At 53.1% G+C, this 17,118-nt stretch overlaps 2 protein-coding genes across 3 annotated transcripts; both read left to right on the top strand.

Moving 5' to 3' along the window:
* Positions 1–1,295: 1,295 nt before the first annotated feature.
* Positions 1,296–13,816, top strand: Nlgn2 (neuroligin 2). Of its 2 annotated transcripts, XM_026390522.2 has the most exons (7): positions 1,296–1,749; positions 5,318–5,368; positions 7,471–7,620; positions 7,789–7,974; positions 8,079–8,271; positions 8,633–9,229; positions 10,706–13,816. In XM_026390522.2, exons 1-7 carry the CDS (start codon positions 1,296–1,298, stop codon positions 11,577–11,579), a joined length of 2,505 nt encoding a protein of 834 aa, XP_026246307.2. In that variant the 3' UTR covers positions 11,580–13,816. The 2 variants fall into 2 exon arrangements, with proteins under 2 accessions (XP_026246307.2, XP_026246308.2); XM_026390523.2 differs by lacking the exon at positions 5,318–5,368 and having other exon boundaries at positions 1,384–1,749.
* Positions 13,817–14,349: 533 nt separating this feature from the next.
* On the top strand, positions 14,350–15,537 carry Spem1 (spermatid maturation 1). Its single transcript, XM_077800449.1, has 3 exons — positions 14,350–14,484; positions 14,574–14,631; positions 14,816–15,537. Exons 1-3 carry the CDS (start codon positions 14,350–14,352, stop codon positions 15,535–15,537), a joined length of 915 nt encoding a protein of 304 aa, XP_077656575.1.
* The last annotated feature ends 1,581 nt before the right edge of the window (positions 15,538–17,118 follow it).

Here is a 17,118-nt window from a genome sequence, read left to right as displayed (position 1 = left end):
CTCCCCAGTCAGAGGCCTGGTCACTAGGACTAAGCTCTGATTGGCTCGCAAGGGGGGCAAGAGGCGGATCTTTAGGGTTCTCCATGCCCCCAGATTCCCCTTCCCCTCAACATATATACTTCATCTATGCTACTATTGGGGAAAACTAGTATTCAGACTCACGCCTCTGCCCTCCCCATCATGCCCTGAATGGACCCCACAACTAAGCCAGCCCCTTCCCCTCTTCCTCCAGACACCCCCTCCAGGGTTAAAGCTGCAGCCCGTTGCCGAGGTAACATTGCGGGGCAGCATCCCGTCGCCCGGCAACCGGCTGCAGGATCACGCATCTGTCCCTGGATTTGCCCCTCCAGTATCGCCTCCCATTTCTAACCCCTGCCTTGAGGTACCCCAACTTATGAAGAAGGAAAGGAAGCTGGGGAGATAGGAGTCTGAGGGTTGCAAAATCCTTAGGGAATGTCATGAAGGGGAAAGAAGGTGCTTGGTCTGTTCGGTCCCAAGAAAGACCCAAGTCTGGCCCAGGGTGGGGGTTCAGTGCCATGAAATTATAGCTCAGGAGTAATTAACACGTATAAACAAACCCGCCACTTCCTGCTAATTAATGACTTGGTATTTTTATTTTCTCTTCCTTGTCTGTCTCATTCCCTCCCAGGGAGGTGGGGACTGGGACTCCTGAGTCCCTGGGGAGAGCCTGCCTGGGAGGGATAAAGAAGCTGGGAAGGGACTGCTGGGTCTGGGGAACTGGCTCCTGGGTCTCCACCGACTTTGTACAGGACCTTTACCACATCTGACCCCACCTCTAGCTTGGGACCCTGCTGAAGAGAGAAGGGCTGCTGGGGGGAGGGAGGAGGGGCCAGGGGCCTGTGGGTGGAAGAAGGGTGGCAACTTGGTCTGAAATCCAAGTCACTAACCACTTGTCTCTTCTGTTTCCCCATTCCTTTCTGTCCTCCCCATCCAACTTCCTTTCCCTTCTTCCACCTCTCCTCTGTATTTTTCTGTCTGTCCGTCTGTCTGTATCTTGAACACCCTGTCCCTCCTGTTCTGCCTCCCGCAGGTCGGGCCTGCCTTCACCTTCTTCCACCTCGTTTCCCTTCCCCACCCCTTGCCCCCTCAATGGAGAGGAACAGACCCCTTCTCTGTCCCGTCTAACCCAGGTCCCTCCCCGCCCCCTTCCTCCCTCCTGTCCCCCGCCCCCTCCTCCCTCCTGGGGCGAGGGGGGCCTCCCTCCCTCTCCCCCCCCTTCTCTCTCTCTCCGAGGGGGGGGGTCCCGGGGAGGGAGGGGGGGTCCCCCGATCAGCATGTGGCTCCTGGCGCTGTGTCTGGTGGGGCTGGCGGGGGCTCAACGGGGGGGAGGGGGTCCCGGCGGCGCCCCAGGCGGCCCGGGCCTGGGCCTCGGCAGCCTCGGGGAGGAGCGCTTCCCAGTGGTGAACACAGCCTACGGGCGAGTGCGCGGTGTGCGGCGCGAGCTCAACAACGAGATCCTGGGCCCCGTCGTGCAGTTCTTGGGCGTGCCCTACGCTACACCGCCCCTGGGTGCCCGCCGCTTCCAGCCTCCTGAGGCACCCGCCTCCTGGCCCGGGGTGCGCAACGCCACCACCCTGCCGCCCGCCTGCCCGCAGAACCTGCACGGGGCGCTGCCGGCCATCATGCTGCCTGTGTGGTTCACCGACAACTTGGAGGCCGCCGCCACCTACGTGCAGAACCAGAGCGAGGACTGCCTGTATCTCAACCTCTACGTGCCCACTGAGGACGGTAAGGGCGCGGGCACAAGGCCGGGTATCCCGTGGACACAGCCCACAAACGCTCACACACAGACCCTCAGGCACTGGCCCACCTCCTAGCCCCTGAGCTGGGCCTCGGTGGGGGCAGTGAGGGGCAGTGTGTCCCTATACGTCTGCACACCCTCTGAGAAGTAAGGGTGCCTGCCAGGTTGCTCCAGCATCATCCCACACACAGCCACCCTGGAAGTTCTTTGTGCCCTCGCAGAGCCATGGTAAGGATAGCAGGCACTCGGCTAGGCTCAACCACTCTTTCCCCAAAGAGGCACATAGTCAGGCACCAATCTCAATGTAGTCACTGGATGTAATCAATCCATCACCTGCTCAGAGCCCCCTTCAGCCTTGTTTCACCTGCTGCTTCTAGGCCTGGGCTTGGCATACCTACTTTAGCTACACTACACCTCAAGGACAATGTGGGCTCTTCCTACTCACCCTTCCCACCCCAGGCAGCCTGAAGAGGTATCCCTCTATCATGTGGCCCCCATAGTCCCTAACCTGATCTGGTAGTGGCTCTCACACCCTCTTGTGGGAGATTTCTGTCTCATAAAAAATTCTTATGTATCCCTGAAGGAAAGCTTCTTGCCAAGGGCACCTCCACTCAACACAGCCCAAACTTCCTTCCTGGAGCTGACCAGCTACTGTTCAGGTTAATGAATTCCTGTCCACTACAGGACTGCTTATAGTTCCAGCATACACCCCCAGACAATTCTCCCACCAACCTGCTGCACACCAGGATTAATCAGAACAATTTCCTACTTGTCTATGATAGAGGGTAACTGGCAGATTCAAGCTATCCCAACAGACAATCAGCACAAAGAGCCCCCACATTACCCTTTTGATACCCCATCATGATACTCCAAGACATACCAATACCTCCACAGAGCCCTCTCCACGTTGTTTTAAACAACCATATACCCAGGCTGTTGGGTACTCAGGAACCTGTAACTCACATCATATCCTCAATTGTCAAAAGTTGAGAATCTCAACTACTCAATACACAGAGCATGTTCCCAGCCATCATATACATTCACCATTTGCTTCAACACCCCACAGATCCCAATTCCCAATGTATTCACAGTATACACATGCCTAACATTTCCTTGAAATTGTGTGTCCCATCACCCACACAGCCTGTGTTTCCCAGTATCCCTAGATATATAGAGATCATGGGCCCTAGCAACACACACATACCTTATAGCCCTGTGACCCCATACCTGGACAATGTGTTCCAACAGGTTACTTGTGCCACAGTCTCCAACACCCTCAACACTTACAAATTGTTTGCCATGCATCCTATCTAGAGATCACCTGTACCATCCCTCAGGTGGTAACAACACCTGAGGGATGGTACAGATCAAGTACTCAAACACCTTGCATCTGCATCCAGAATCCTCTCATGCCAATCATAGAACAACTCATGCACCGCAACCCACTCACATCCACTCACAACCCATATAGACAATCTACCCTGTATCCCTCATTCCATCTGTGTACCCAACCTCTAACTACCTCTCTCCATGTAAACCATGCTCCCAACAACCTATACACACAGTGCACAGAAACTTTCACTTTAATGCATCCAAATTCTAAGTACTCTAGCCAGGCAAGGTTGGCTCATCCCAGCCACTCAGGAGGAACTTCAAGTTCAAGGCCAGCCTGGGCAACTTAGTCCCTGTTTCAAAATAAAAAAACAAAAAAGAACTGGGGCTAAGGATATAACCCCTGGGTTCAATCCACAGTACCAGAAAAAAAAAAAAAATCTAAGCACCCTATTCCCTCATAGACCATTTATTTACTCCAGCATACTCCACATGTCCTCCCCAGTTTCTTAATAAAAGGAACCATGCTTCACAAGAAAACCGCACATTCCTTTCCCTCTCGTGGACCACTTATCCCAATGTCTTGTGAGTCCTTTACCCCAAAACCTCCACATAGACTGTCCATCTCAACACTTCCTGCTTGTGGACTCTCCACGTTCGCACTTTCACATAGGCTCTCTACCCCATGTCCTTCCCCCAATCAAACACTCAGTACTTTTCACCACTGGACTGTCCACCTCAACACCTCCACACAAATGATTTGGCCCCTGACCCCACAACACCCATGCCCACACCTTCTATATTTTTAACTATTGCTTATTGCAGACCTGCTTAGAACCTGACACATTCAGGTGATCTCACTGAATATTCACACCAGCTCTGGGAGGAAGAGGTTGACTCAAGCACATACACACACTCACTTCATTCTCACATGCATGCATGCCCTGCTGACTTCATCCTCATCCACACCCTCTCTCAAAGAAGAGGCCCTGTTCCCAGTAGGTCCTCATGGGGCCATTATTGCCAGTAAAGGAGAAATCTTCTAGAGCTACCCTGGGCCTTGAAACTCCACAATCTATCCAGGGGAAAAAAAAATCACCCAGGGGAACCCCCTGAGGCCTCTAGGTTCTAGCTGTCCCCTAACTGATCCCCTAATCTGAAGTAAGCCTGGTGCTAATCTCTGAGCCTAGTATGGGGCCTTTCCCTGATTCTGGGCACACTTTGTGCCACCTAGTACCTTCTGCCCCTGGTACCTTGGGTGCTAAGGTGGCTCAGGGCACTGTGTTTCCTGTTCCCTAATTGTGGGCTGAATCCCTCAAGTGGGGAGGAGGGCTTTTTGGCAATTGAGCAGGGGCTGGGGGTGGTCCTGGTCGGAAGCTCTCAACTTTGGTGGGAGGAGAGGAGGCCTGGGTAAGGGATGAGGTTGGTGGGAGTGTGGAGGGATGAGTTGGAGTGGAGGGCAAGACCTGATGACCCCTTTCCCTGCTTTGCCCACACTGAGGAGATGGGGTGAGAAGCCAGGCCAGAGTGTGGATGGAAGAGAAATGCTGGCCGGTGAGGCTGGGTAGGAGGGTGGGCAGCCTTATCTGACCTTCCCATAGCCCTCCAGTGGGGAGCAGAGGGCTTCTGAAGGCTGTGAGCAGCAGGGTGGGCTGCCCTCCAGCCCCATCCTGCCCTCTGCCCTCCAGAGCTGTCCAGAAGGATACAAAGTCCTTTCTGCGCAGCCTCTCCTCTTTACAGCCTGGGTGGGGCAGCAGGCAGTGCTTGGCTGGCCCTGAAGGGGCCTTGTGAGAGGTGGCCTGGGTGGCAAGCTGGCCTTGGTCTCCTGGGGTTTCCTCTCCCCTCCCACCCCACTCTAACATCCGTTTCATTTCCAGCAATTAGCAAACACACCAACAAGCCAAATCCTTTCCAGCCAAGTCAATATGTCTTAAGACAGGCCTCAGCCCACGCAGGCACCCCACCCCCCAAAACCCACCTTTTCTTTGGGGCATGACTTTTTCCGGGGAGGGGAACAAAATTGGGTTGTAGAAACGTTTTTCTCTTTTCTTGGTTTCTTTTTCTTGCAAACAAATTTTGCTTTTTTTGGCTTATTTTTTCTGCCTCCCCTCACCCTCCCCTTTTCTGCTTTCTCTCCTCCCCTCCCCATCCACCACCTCCCCCGACCCCCATCTTTCCCCACAAAATTGTCCTTTTTTCTCTGTTTTGTGTTCCCGGTCTTAGGTCCGCTCACAAAAAAACGTGACGAGGCGACGCTCAATCCGCCAGACACAGGTAGATTTAAAAATCCCGCTGCTGCATGTGGTTGCTTATAAGAGGACTTTCATGGCCCTGCCCCTAACTAAATGTCCCCACAGCCCTCAAGGCCCCTCAGTTGTTCTCCCAACTAAAAAAAAAAAAAAAAAAATGAAAAAGAAAAGAAAAGAAAAATTTTTAATAATTGGAAAAAAGAATTATGAAAACTTCAAACGAAATTTGAACAATGTTGGACCCACTAGAAAACCTGCAAGAAAACCTAACCATGGCAAAAATAAAGTGGAAAAAAAAATTGGAATGTCAGAGAAACAACAAAGAATTGGATAAAATATTGAGACTTTGAAAGAAATTTGGATTACTTTGAAACTTGTGAAATGTACTATTTGGAAAAAAAATTTAATTTGGAGCAAAATAACATTTGGAAAAAAAATTTAAGTTGGCAAATTGATGACACAATTGAAACATTAAGAACCTGTTACAATTTCTAAAAGCCTGTCAGACTCAGAAAACGCAAACATTCTAAGTGAATCAAAGAATTTGGAAATTTTTGAAAAACAGGGCCCAATATCTTGAAGTTTCACCACAAAATTTTGAAAAAAAAAATGCAAAGAACTTTTTTCTTTTTTTCTTTTTTTTCCAAAATGGAGTTTTTCTTTTTGTTGTTGTTTTTTCTTTTCTTGTTGAATCTGCCCCAAGAGCTTCTTGCTTTTTGGTTGTTGTTTTTTTCTTTCTTTCTTCTTTCTTGATCCTGTTTTTTGTTGTTGGTTTTGAATTCTTGTTGCCCCAGCCCCTCTTCCTGCTCCTTCCCTTTCTGACTCCCCTCCCCACACACTGGGAGAAGGGTATGGGGAGGGTTGGGGAGATCCAAAGACATTTAGAACAGGACCTTGAAGGGAAGGAGATTCCAGCCTGAAACTACTGGAAAGTCAGAAACAAAGGGAGAAGTGAATTTGGGGAGTACACAGAGAGGAAGCTGCCTACCTGGGAGCTCTGGCTGAAGAAGTCCAGAGACTATAGAGAAAGCCTAAGAGGAGACTGGAAGCTGGCTGGGACAAGTGACAGGGAGTATCCTAGTGACCTGCAGACTGACCTGTCAGAAAGTTAGTTTTTACCAGGATGAGAAAGATGGTGAGGTGTTGGGGACCAACTGTGGGGACCTAGGCCTGGCTCCAGTTGATGGAGTACCCAGGCAAGTCAGGCATGGCAGGTGCTAAGAAACAGGAGGGCCTGTGGGCCAGGGGTGATCCCAGCCCTTGGCACTATGCAGATCAGGGGGGGAGCTGCAGAAGAGGGAACTATCTAGCTTGAGGACCTGGCAAGCCCTCTCAGACTCCCACTTTCTTCAGGAATTTCTCACCTCTCAGTCCTGTCCTGAGTGTTTCAAGGGCATACTGTGTGTGGCAATGATTAAGGGATCCTTTGGGGAGATGGCAAGAAAGAAGTTCAGTTCAGGACCTAGGGCTCAGGCCAGTTTATGGGTGTCTAAGACTCAGAGCTGCACCCTGGCTTCATTAGGCAGGCTCTTTCCCACCCTGCCTCCTCCTGCCACAGTAATTAGGCTGGGGGTTGCTATGGTAACTAGGGAGGTGACCTAGAAAGGAATTAGGGCGGGGAGGAGACCAAGCCCCCAGGGACCCCAGGGCCTGACACCCCCTCACCCACAGACCAGGGTGCCATGTGGAGCTTGAGGCCCAAGGCCTGACTCTGAGGAAATGGCAGGACCCTCCCAGCACTTCTAGCCCTAGTTCCAGCCTCAGAGCACTCTTTCCAGGTGCAGGAAGGAGATTTGCCACGTGGGGAGGGGGTTGCTGGAACCAGCATAGGCCCTGAGGAGGGCCACTTCCCACCCCCGGCCTCTGTTGGGCTTCTTGGAGGTCTGCCCCACATTTGGAAAAGTGATTGGGGACAGCCTGGCCAGGGGTAGTGAGGGACCTTTCTCTAGGGCTAGCTGTAGGGGGAGGGAGGGGAATCCGGTCTTGCCCCCCAGGGATGGGAGTGACAAGTCCCCTGTGTTCCTGGATGGTCCTTAGCAGACCTGGGAGCTGGGTAGTGCTGCTTCTGGTCTGACTGTGTCCTTATCCCCAATCCCCTGGCCCACCTGCTGCCCCCTCCTCACGCAGATATCCGGGATTCTGGGAAGAAACCTGTCATGCTGTTTCTGCACGGAGGCTCCTACATGGAGGGCACCGGGAATATGTTCGATGGCTCAGTCCTGGCTGCCTATGGCAATGTCATCGTAGCCACGCTCAACTACCGTCTTGGGGTGCTCGGTGAGGGTGGGCAGCCAACTTTGGGGGGGTGGAGTCTGGGAGGTAGGCGTGGTGGGCAGTGTTCCTCTAAACCCAGCAAAATTGCTTCTGGGCTGGATTGAACTGCCTAGAAAGGGGGTGTGGATGTTGTGACACCTCAGGGAGCCCCTTTTCTTCTTCTACCTTCAGGTTTTCTCAGCACTGGGGATCAGGCTGCAAAAGGCAACTATGGGCTTCTGGACCAGATCCAGGCCCTGCGTTGGCTTAGTGAAAATATTGCCCACTTTGGGGGTGATCCGGAGCGCATCACCATCTTTGGGTCTGGAGCAGGGGCCTCCTGTGTCAACCTGCTGATCCTCTCCCACCATTCAGAAGGTACCAGCAGCCTGCCCTGCTTCCCACAGCTCTGACCCTACCTGATCCCCCTTCTGGTTTTTGCTATTATGGCATAGCCTGAGGTCATCTTGCTCTCCTGCCAGGACTGTTCCAGAAGGCCATTGCCCAGAGTGGTACTGCCATCTCCAGCTGGTCTGTCAACTACCAGCCACTCAAGTACACGCGTCTGCTGGCAGCCAAGGTGGGCTGTGACCGGGAGGACAGCGCCGAAGCTGTGGAGTGTCTGCGCAGGAAGCCTTCTCGGGAGTTGGTGGACCAGGATGTGCAGCCTGCCCGGTATGGGGGTGGGAGAGGGCCAGGTCCAGGCCTTCACTTCTCCTTGCTGGTTCCAAGGAGGTTGAGGTGAGAGGTGCCTGTGGGCATTCCACTGGGCAAGGAGAGGTGGGCTTCAGGCCCTTTTACTGGCCTCTTAATGGCCTTTCCTCAATGGAGGTGGCCAAATAGAGTAAGTGAGCACAGGGTACCATGAAACGTTTCTGGAAGACTTCTGGAGAGGTCAAGTGCCCTGAAGGACTCTAGGAGGTCTTCAAGTAGGGGAGAAGGGTTTTCCAGGGGGTACCTGCATGTGGGCCTATAGGCCCATGGGGCAAGATGAGGCCAGTGAGCAGGTGATGAGACCCTGCCCCCTTCTCCCTAGCTACCACATTGCCTTTGGGCCCGTGGTGGACGGCGATGTAGTCCCCGATGACCCTGAGATCCTCATGCAGCAGGGAGAATTCCTCAACTACGACATGCTTATCGGTGTCAATCAGGGAGAGGGCCTCAAGTTTGTGGAGGACTCTGCAGAGAGTGAGGATGGTGTGTCCGCCAGCGCCTTTGACTTCACTGTCTCCAACTTCGTGGACAACTTGTATGGCTACCCGGAAGGCAAGGATGTGTTGCGGGAGACCATCAAGTTCATGTACACAGACTGGGCTGACCGGGACAATGGCGAGATGCGACGAAAAACCCTGCTGGCTCTCTTTACTGACCACCAGTGGGTGGCCCCAGCTGTGGCCACTGCTAAGCTGCACGCTGATTACCAGTCCCCTGTCTACTTTTACACCTTCTACCATCATTGCCAGGCTGAGGGCCGGCCAGAGTGGGCAGATGCAGCCCATGGAGATGAGCTGCCCTATGTCTTTGGTGTGCCCATGGTGGGTGCCACTGACCTCTTCCCCTGCAACTTCTCCAAGAATGACGTCATGCTCAGCGCAGTTGTTATGACCTACTGGACCAACTTCGCCAAGACTGGGTGAGGGCCAAAGGGGCTGGTGGGGCTGGGTGGGGCGCGCTGCAGGCTGAGGCATCCTCACCATCCTTGGCTGGTCCTCTGTCCTTCTCTCCCTCCCTTCTTCATATGGCCATCATTCCTCCAGGAAAGCACTTGCTCTTGCTGTCCCTTGCTTAAGCGAGACCAATTCAGACACTGCTGAACACCTTATCTGTACCAGGCACTGAGGTGAGGGTTAGAGATTCAGCAGAGTTAGACAGAGAGGTCCCTGTTCTTTCTGGGGGTGGGCTCAGTTGGTAGCATTAGCTTGGTGTCTGTCTCTCTTCCTCCCTTGGCCTCCTCCGGCCCCCCCTCTGTGCTCTGCTTCTGTGTGACCACTGTGGTCTGTGTCTAAGTGTATAAGAGTTTGTATCTGTCTGTTTCTATGCCTTGCCACTCTCCTGAAATCCACTGACATTTCTCCCTTTCCCTTGTCCCTCTGTCCTTTTTTTGTTTTTCCTCTTCCTTTATGATACTGGGATCAAAATCAGGAGACACTAGTCAAGCACTCTACTATATCCCCAACTTTTATTTTTTTTATTTATTATTTTTTAATTTTTTTAATTTTTTCTAGTTGAACATGGACACAGTACCTTTGTTTTACTTACTTATTTTATGTAGTGCCGAGAATCAAACCCAGTGCCTCACATGTGCAAGGCAAGCGCTGTATCCCTGAGCCACAACCTCAGCCCCTATCCCCAACTTTTAAATTTTATTTATTTTGGTACTGGAGATGGAACTCTGGGGCACTGAACCACTGAGCCACATCACCAGCCCTTTTTATTTTTTATTTTGAGACAAGATCTCCCTAAGTTACTTAGGGCCTCAATAAGTTGCTGAGGGGGGCCTCGAACTTGGGGTCCTCCTGCCTCAGCCTCCCAAGTTGCTGGGATTATAGGCATGCATCACCACACCCAGCTCCCACAACCCTTTTTAAACTTTATTTTGAACCAGGGTCATCTCACTAAATTGCATAGGGTGGCCTTGAACTTGCAATCCTGCCTCAGCCTCCCAAGTACCTGGGATTATAGGCATGCACCATAGCACCTGGCTCCTCTTCCTTCTTTGGTCTGTTTACTTTACACTGTCTCTGTCTGCTGACAGCTTTTACCCTGGCTGTCTGTCATATATTTTTGTCTCTCCCTTTCTGTCTCTCTTGGTCTCAGCTTCTGCCTCTTACTGGCTCTCTCTTGGTCTGTCTCTGTCCCTCTGACCTCAACTCTGGCTGTCTCTGGTGATCTGTCTTGATCCTTTTTGTCTCTTTGGCCCTGTCTCTGACAATTTCTATGTCTCTTCACATCCGTGTATTGTCTCTACCTCTGTGACTTTTTCTCTGGATTTCTTGCTGTCTCCCTGTCTCTGCATCTCTGTCTTCTTCCTTCCCCTCTGCAGCCCCACCCTCCATGGAGCCTGAGCCTCACCCTCACTCCTCCTTTCCTTGCCCTCCTATGCCCACAGTGACCCCAACCAGCCAGTGCCACAGGACACCAAGTTCATCCACACCAAACCCAACCGCTTTGAGGAGGTGGTGTGGAGCAAGTTCAACAGCAAAGAGAAGCAGTACCTACACATTGGTTTGAAGCCACGAGTGCGTGACAACTACCGCGCCAACAAGGTGGCCTTCTGGCTGGAGCTTGTGCCCCACCTGCACAATCTGCACACCGAGCTCTTCACCACCACCACTCGCTTGCCTCCCTATGCCACACGCTGGCCTCCCCGCCCGCCTCCTGGAGCCCCTGGCACACGCCGGCCCCCACCACCTGCAACCTTGCCTCCGGAGCCTGAGCCTGAGCCAGGCCCAAGGGCCTATGACCGCTTCCCTGGAGACTCACGAGACTACTCCACAGAGCTAAGCGTCACTGTGGCCGTGGGCGCCTCCCTTCTCTTCCTCAACATCCTGGCCTTTGCCGCTCTCTACTACAAGCGGGACCGGCGGCAGGAACTGCGATGCAGGCGGCTTAGTCCACCTGGAGGTTCAGGCTCTGGTGTGCCTGGTGGGGGTCCCCTGCTCCCCACTGCTGGCCGGGAGCTGCCCCCAGAGGAGGAGCTGGTGTCACTGCAGCTGAAGCAGGGTGGTGGCGTCGGGGCGGACCCTGCTGAGGCCCTGCGCCCTGCCTGTCCACCCGACTACACCCTGGCCCTGCGCCGGGCACCGGACGATGTGCCTCTCTTGGCCCCCAGGGCCCTAACCCTGCTGCCCAGTGGCCTGGGGCCACCACCACCCCCGCCACCCCCTTCCCTCCATCCCTTTGGGCCCTTTCCCCCACCGCCCTCCACCGCTACCAGCCACAACAACACGCTACCCCATCCTCACTCCACCACCCGGGTATAGGGGGCGGCATGGGGAGGCCACCCTCCCCACCCCTCCCCAGCCTGGGCCACTCCAAGGCAGGGAGTAGGACTTGGCAACGGGCTTTTCTCCTGTGGAGTTGTCACACATCATCGAACAGTGTTAAGGTGGACATGGGATTCCCCACTGAGATGCGTGTTTTTCCCATGCAAAGAGGCCCATTCTCTTCTCTGGACCTGGGCCTTTGAACATTGGGGGGTGTTTTTTGCCCTCCACTGGGACACCAGTCTTCAGTGTGTGGAAATGTGGAAGTCTTTTCCCACATGGAGGTGTGCTTTCTTCATGAGGGGGTATTTTCCCATGTGCAGGGTGAGGTTTTTTTTGCCGCCCTGGACACATGTTGGCCCCCTCAAAGAATTTCTGCGGGGATTTGTACCCCAGAATCCTGTTTCCTCATGCCTTCTCCCACCTCCTCCCCTCCCCACCCCCTGGAGACCCTGGAAGTGATGTGTTCTCATACAGTGACTCTTGGCCACCAGACAACACAGGGTGGTGCCTGGGGAGCAGCAAGGAAAACACAGCCCCCCCCCTCCTCTCCCCCCTCCACCCCAGCAAAGCATGTTTCTCCCCCATGGCACAAGTCAGATGAAGCACGTTCTCCCAGGGAGGCCCTCACCTTCCATACAGACAGACACAGATTTCCTGCCAGGGGGAAGGGAGATCCGTGCATCCCGGTGCTGCCTGGAAACTAATTCTCCCATGGTCCAGGATACATTTCTCTGAGTGGAAACATGTTCTTGCATGTGGATGTGTGTTTTCCCAGGCAGAGGGTCCCTCTCTCCCCAGCACTTCCCTGCATCCCCCCCAGCCTCAGGCCCAGCACTCCTCACATGGCAGGTGGGAACAGACTTCAGATTAACTGAAGCTGAGGGGGATGTACAAACCCTGAGGGAAGGCTGGGGACCTCCCTCTCCCAGAGATGCTGAGTTGGTAGACAGGGAATGTGGCGTATGCCACCCACAGAGGCCATGCATGTTTGACCAAAGCCCTCCTGGGGCCTGAGGACAGCCTTTCCTTCAGTCCTCAGATCATTGCTCATCTGTGCCAAACTGGGTAGGTGGGTTGGAGGAGGGGAGAAAGACTCCAAATGTGCCAAGGATTTCACAGTCCCAGGCTAGGACAGAGGAGACAGGTAGGATACAGGGTAGGGGGATGTGGCAGCTAAGGAGCCCCCCTGTTGTCACTCTGATTCCTGTGTCACCCCTCCCTCCCTGTCCCAGATCTCCATTCTCCAGCTCCTCCTCCCTGTTTGAAGCTGTCCCCATCTCAGGGTCAGACCAATCTTTTCCCCTACCCTTCTTTTACCCCTCCCCCCTTGCTGCCAGGGCCAAAGGAAAAGAGCAGTGTGTATGTGTTGGAGGGGGGGTTTAACAGGGAAAAAGGTTTCATGGACAGCTTGGGGAATGAGGTCAGTTGCACTGAGGAACAGATGGAGGGGGCCATGGGGGACAGGGCTTGTTCAAACACCAGCAGGAAGAATTTGAAAGGAAATGTGTGAGGCTACTGCCCAGAGGTCCTTGGGTTTGTGCCTCTGAGGAAGAGAACCATGTAGGAAAGGGTTTTAAGGGCTGGATGCAATGGCACACACCTGTAATCTGAGCAACTGAGGAGGCTGAGGCAGGAGGATTGCAAGTTTGAGACCAGCCTTAAGAACTTAGCAAGGCCCTAAGCAACTTGGTGAGACCCTGTCTCAAAATAAAAAATAAAACGGATGTTGCTTAGTGGTAAGCACCCCTGAGTTTAATCCCTGGTTCAAAAAAAAAGAAAGAAAGAAAAGAACGGGTTTTATGGAACAACAATAGAGGAGGGTAAATCTTCAGCCTGCTGTACGGCTTTCTGTGGGATGCTACTGCCAAACTTGAGTAAGGGTGGGGTGCCATCTTCTACTGGCACCCAGGTCCAGGATCCCTGGTTGTGAGTCCCAGAACATTGCCTCTTCACTGTCCCTTCTCCTACCTCCAATCATGGAAACGTAGTTCTTTTCTGGCCCTTTCCCCTGCCTGGTCTAGCTCCTCTTGGAACAGCCATGCCCTCCAAATGCTAGCGACCTGGGCCCTGAGCCCATAGGCAGATGCCCCCAGAACCAGGGCATGGGAGGGGGGCTGGGGGACCCCATGATTCAGCCACGGACTCCAATGCCCAGCCCCTCTCTCCAGAACAATCCCTGATAGTCCCATGTCCCCACCCCAACCCTTTGCGGCTCTGTACACATTTTTAAACCTGGCAAAAGATGAAGAGAATATTGTAAATATAAAAGTTTAACTGTTGGTTTTGCCTGCTCTTATGTTGGGGTGGGGGGCTCTGAAACAAGCCTTTGGAGTCCAAACCTCTAGACCTTTTCAGTGAATAGCTCTGTGAAGTTGGGATTGCCTGGAGAGATCAGGACTTAGGTTTATGCCTGAGTCTCGGGTCTATATCTGAGACCAGAGCCTGGTGTGGTTCTAGAATGAGAGATGGGGCCTCAGGACAGATGCCAAACAGGGGAGAGAGCCAGTGAGCTGATCCAGGTGACTGGCTGCAGGAGAGGCATAAAAATGAAAGATTTGGCCTCTGCCAATGTCTGGGCTCAAGCTGAGGCTCAACCCTGGGCCAGAGACTCTGAGACTAGTGCCTTAGCACATTGTGAGAGAGAGTCCCAGCATCATTGTGACCCGCTCACCCTCAGGACACTTTGGGTAGGGCAGGTGGGCCAGTTGACACTGTGGGCACAGGGGCTGGGGGCCTAAGGGCCCTGGTGGCCCTAGGGACCGCCATGGCCATGGCTGAGTGGCCACAGCCTGGCTGGGATTCAGATAACCCCAACAGCTGCCAGGACGTGGGCAACTCCATCCTGTTGCTGCTGGGTTTCATCATCTGCATTAACATTATCATCAATATGGTGACCCTGGTCAGGAGGGGGCCATGTGGGAGGGAACAAACCTGGGGGGCAAACCTGGTAAGGAACTGCCTGGGGTCACCATGTCCTCCTACACCTAGCTCTGGAGCAGACTCCGAATCATCTTACACCGGGTATTCCTTATCATTTGTGAAAAAGGTAAACAAGGTTGGGTGTTGGGGCATAGAAGGTACAGAAATATGTCTGTCAACCCTAAATTGGCCTCTTGCTGCTCTTCCCTCTGAGACACTACCATGGTGCAGCTTTTCTCCCCAGGCCTTGCCTCCCTCCCTTCACTATAGGAGCAAGCCTCCCCACCAGCCTCCCTCTCCCTGATTCACAGAAGCTGTTAACTCCTCCTCACCTGGGAAGCAGACCCATCCCTCGAAGAAGGAGAGCTCCCCTGCAGTCCATCTTCGATGCACCATGGACCCTGTGAAAATGACTGTGACCCCCCCACCCACACGACGACATCGCCGGCGAGCCTCTCCATTGTGCAGAGCCCACAACCCAGTAGCTTGGGCTCCTGACACTGATGATGAGAAGCCCCCACCTCAGTACCCAGCAATCTGCTCCCGCCACTGGGATGGTTCCAAGGACTGGCAAGTCTTCCAAACCACCCAGAAACTCTGGGATCCCTGGACACAGGACATTCTGGAACCACTTCCCCAGACTATCCGCTTCCAGCCCACTGTAGAGAGAAGGCCCCTCAAAACAGAGATGCGGTCAGAGCTGGGTCTAGAGGCCTATGTATACCCTGTGAACCCCCCACCTCCCAGCCCAGAGACTCTGAGCCATAAGAACAGTGGGGCAGGGGCAGAGGCTGAGGTAGAACAGTGCCAGCCTGCCTCGCAGCCCTTCCTGGGCCCAGCAAGTGTCCCCGACATCCCTCAGCGCCGCTCCTCAATCCGAGTAGCGTATGATGCCCGGGATGTGAGGCGGCGGCTTCGAGAACTGACCCGAGAGGTGGAGGCCTTGTCCCACTGCTATCCCTTGGCCTCTGGATCCAGCACTGCAGAGGGGACAGGAAAGGACTGGGTATATCGTCCCCTGACGGGGAAGTGATGGGGAAAAAAATAAAAAGGAGAGAGGAGGTGGTTTGTGGTGGTGTGGGGGGTGTGGAGGGCAGAGCCTATAAGGTACCCAGAAGCCCTGGTTGTTAAGAGAATGATCTCCCTAGTAAGAGGACCTTAGAGAGCTCAGGAGAACCTCATCAACCTTTTGTCCTCACAAGCCCTGTCCTTGGCCTTTTCCATGGCCCTCCTTGGTTTCAAGGCTTCTAATTACCTCTACCCTTTTTTTTTTTATTATTGTTCTTATTGTTATTTTAGTACAGGGAATTGAACCCAGGGGCGCTGCTTAACCAGTGAACCACATCCCCAGCCCTTTTTAGTACCCAGCAATCTGCTCTCGCCACTGGGATGGTTCCAAGAACTGGCAAGTCTTCCAAACCACCCAGAGACTCTGGGATCCCTGGACACAGGACATTCTGGAACCACTTTCCCAGACTATCCACTTCCAGCCCACTGTAGAGAGAAGGCCCCTCAAAATAGAGATGCGGTCAGAGCTAGGGCTAGAGGCCTATGTTTACCCTGTGAACCCCCCACCTCCCAGCCCAGAGGCTCTGAGCCATAAGAACAGTGAGACATGTTCTGTCATATATTGTCTGTCAACAATAACATCTTTATTTTGAGACAGGTTCTCATTAAGTTGCTTAAGGGCCTCACTAAGTTGCTGAAGCTGGCTTGAAACTTGTGATAATATAATCCTGCCTCAGCCGCCCAAGCTGCTTGGTTTATGGCCTGCACCACTGTGCCTGGCCAATCCTATTTTCTTAAGTGTCCAGAGAAGCTCTCAAATCTGGCCCCAGACCCCCAGATAGCCCTTCACTAGAGAGACTCCTTATCTCCATGGCCCTAGCTCCTCAGAAGTCCAGTTCTTGCCAGGCCAGGTTTAGGCCTCAGCCCCAGGGGAGACATAGTTCCTTCTTATACCCTGATTTTCTTGTGCGAGGATGACTAAGAGGGAGGGTCTCTAGTCCCTCGTATTTCTCCAGGAAGAACCTGATGCTCCTGTACCCTCCATTAGTCTTGGATCAGAAGATTAAATATTATAGATGTTCTCAAGAGGTACTTCACCATAACATCACAATCCTTTCCACGTTGCAGGAGGCTCTGAGAGACTGAGTGACTTAATCATGGTCACATAGGCACCAAGTTCAATTTCATGGCCTCAGACACTCCATTCCCCTTCTCTTGCAAGTAGATAGATTCCCACTGCCACTGTGTCAGCTTACCCAAATCTCCCACCTGCCTCAATTTACCATGTGACCTCATCAGAATATTCCACTCACTGGGCAGCAAGGAAACCAAGGCATGGCTCTACTCCTAGAATGTTAGAGTCACAGGCACATGCACACACATAGCTTGGGAACACTCTGCTAAAGTGTTGCTAGAAGGATTCCTGGATGTGAGTAGATCTGTGGATCACCCTATCTCTCTGTACATTTACATTCATTTACATTCAACCAATATTATTGATCATTTCAGGCTGCTTCCATTCAGTGGGTACATACTAAGCATCTACCATGTGTTTGGAGGCCTTTTTGGAAATGCTCATCAGCCTTTCCTCCATTTCTGCTGCATA

The sequence above is a fragment of the Urocitellus parryii genome, chromosome 7 (genome assembly GCF_045843805.1).
Source record: "Urocitellus parryii isolate mUroPar1 chromosome 7, mUroPar1.hap1, whole genome shotgun sequence".
Classification (NCBI taxonomy): domain Eukaryota; kingdom Metazoa; phylum Chordata; class Mammalia; order Rodentia; family Sciuridae; genus Urocitellus; species Urocitellus parryii.
The sequence above is the reverse complement of the archived record's forward strand: the minus strand, read 5'-3'. Positions and strand labels throughout refer to the sequence as shown.

Coding starts and splice junctions, on each gene's coding strand:
- Nlgn2 (XM_026390522.2), top strand. CDS start 1,296: ATGTGGCTCCTGGCGCTGTGTCTGGTGGGGCTGGCGGGGGCTCAACGG. Junction 8,272..8,632: donor CAGGATGTGCAGCCTGCCCG/GTATGGGGGTGG, acceptor CCTTCTCCCTAG/CTACCACATTGCCTTTGGGC. Junction 9,230..10,705: donor ACCAACTTCGCCAAGACTGG/GTGAGGGCCAAA, acceptor CTATGCCCACAG/TGACCCCAACCAGCCAGTGC.
- Spem1 (XM_077800449.1), top strand. CDS start 14,350: ATGGCCATGGCTGAGTGGCCACAGCCTGGCTGGGATTCAGATAACCCC. Junction 14,485..14,573: donor TCATCAATATGGTGACCCTG/GTCAGGAGGGGG, acceptor TCCTACACCTAG/CTCTGGAGCAGACTCCGAAT. Junction 14,632..14,815: donor CCTTATCATTTGTGAAAAAG/GTAAACAAGGTT, acceptor CCTGATTCACAG/AAGCTGTTAACTCCTCCTCA.